Source organism: Aptenodytes forsteri, unplaced genomic scaffold, assembly GCF_000699145.1.
Source record: "Aptenodytes forsteri isolate BGI_AS27 unplaced genomic scaffold, ASM69914v1 Scaffold547, whole genome shotgun sequence".
Lineage (NCBI taxonomy): Eukaryota > Metazoa > Chordata > Aves > Sphenisciformes > Spheniscidae > Aptenodytes > Aptenodytes forsteri.
The window spans coordinates 133,999-135,797 of NW_008795324.1; the positions used below are offsets into that span (position 1 = coordinate 133,999).

At 69.2% G+C, this 1,799-nt stretch overlaps 1 protein-coding gene across 1 annotated transcript in view; it reads left to right on the top strand.

Annotated features, from left to right (window-relative positions):
- Positions 1 to 1,799, top strand: part of SLC39A5 (solute carrier family 39 member 5) — a 15,300-nt gene that overhangs the window by 8,728 nt on the left and 4,773 nt on the right. The window contains exons 2-6 of the mRNA XM_019472268.1: positions 5 to 179; positions 760 to 929; positions 1,017 to 1,154; positions 1,232 to 1,292; positions 1,367 to 1,555. Coding sequence (XP_019327813.1) covers positions 5 to 179; positions 760 to 929; positions 1,017 to 1,154; positions 1,232 to 1,292; positions 1,367 to 1,555 — 733 coding nt within the window. The remainder of the gene's footprint in view (positions 1 to 4; positions 180 to 759; positions 930 to 1,016; positions 1,155 to 1,231; positions 1,293 to 1,366; positions 1,556 to 1,799) is intronic.

Below are 1,799 nucleotides of genomic sequence, written 5' to 3' on the forward strand. Positions count from 1 at the left end.
ACAGTGCCTCAACGTCACCCAGCTGCTGGTGAATTTTGGGCTGGACTCGGTGTCCCAGCTGACACCGGAGCAGTTCACCCTCCTCTGCCCGGCCCTGCTGTACCAGATCGACAGCCGCGTCTGCATCCAGCACAGCGATGAGGTGACGCTGCCTCCCCCGGGGGGGGCCCTGTGGCCAGGTAACCCCAAGCCGGGGCCCCTCCCTGGCCCCCGGCCCCAGGTCATCTGTCCCTGGGTCCCCTGTCCCTGCAGCCCCATCCCCTGGTCCCCATCAGCTGGTCCCCAGGTTTCACATCGCTGCATCCCCATCCCCAGGTACCCCAGCGTCTGGTCCCCATGTCCCCTGTCTCTGTAGCCCCATCCCTGGCTCCCCCATCGTCTGGTCCCCGTGTCCACTGTCCCTGCACCCTGAGCCCCTGGTCCCCCATCAGCTGGTCCCTGTGGACCCTGTCCCTGCATCCTCATCCCTGGTTCCTCCATCATCAACTCTCCAGGTCCCCTGTCCCTTCGTCACCATCCCTGGATCCCTCCAGCGTCTGGTCCCCATGTCCCCAGTCCCTGCCACCCCATCCCTGCATTGACCATTCCTGCATCCCCGAGTGTCCCCCTCCCGCATCCCCCATCCCCAGGTTCCCATCACCCCACAGTCCCAGTCCCGGGGTCCCCATCCCTGCGTCACCAAGGACACCCATCCTGCATCCCCATCCCTGGGTCCTGCGTCCTCCTGCCCTGGCCGTGCCTGTCTCACCCACTCCGCAGCGCTGGGCTGGGGCCTCCTGGCCGTCACCTTCGTCAGCCTGCCCTCTGCCCTGGCCGTCGTCCTCGTCCCGCTGCTGAGCCGTGGCTTCTTCCGCTCGCTGCTGGCCTTCCTGGTGGCGCTGGCCGTGGGGACGCTCTGCGGGGACGCCCTGCTCCATCTCTGGCCCCATGTAGGTAGTAGCCCTGCCCTGGCGGGCCGGAGGTGGCGGGGACCGGGGTGTCCGGGTCCCCTGAGCCGCCGGGTCACCCGTGTCCAGGCCCAGGGGAGGCACCAGGAGACGCCGGCAGAGCTGGGGGCCGCGGTGCTGCAGGGGCTGGCGGTGCTGGGGGGCATCTACCTGCTCTTCCTGGTGGAGCTGCTCCTGGGGATGCTGCGGCGGAGCCGGGAGGCCACGGCGAGCTGTGGGCACTGGGGAGGGCGTGGGGCTGCCACCAGGTCCAGCTTTGCACCCAACGCCTCTGTCTTCCCCAGGGATGCTCCCCTGGAGAGACCCCCGACGTGGCCGTGGGGGTCCTGGCACCGTTGCGAGGAGGTAAGACCCCCTCGCACCCCGCAGTGCCCGCGGCCCTCGGCCCCAGCACCCACCCCGTGTCTCTGCCACCGCAGGGGCCGAGCTGCGACACCTGACGGCACCGGAGCCAGAGCTGGAGCTGAAGCCCTATGGACACCCCCATGGACACTCCCACGAACACTCCCACGGCCCCGCGTTGCCCCCCAGCCCCAGGGCCACTGACATTGTCTGGATGGTGGTGCTGGGGGACGGGATCCACAACCTGACGGACGGGCTGGCCATCGGTGAGGGACATGGGGAGATGGAGACGGAGGGACAAGGGGTGCACAGGGACAGGGGGTGCACGGTGTATCAGGGCACAGGGGCAGGGGGACAGGGGGACAAGGGGTGCACAGGGACGGGGGTGCACAGGGACAGGGGCGCACGGTGCATCGGGGCACAGGGTCTGTGCAGGTCCGGTGCAAAGGACCCTCTTCCCGCAGGTGCTGCCTTCTCCCACAGCCTCTCCAGCGCCCTCAGCACGGACCT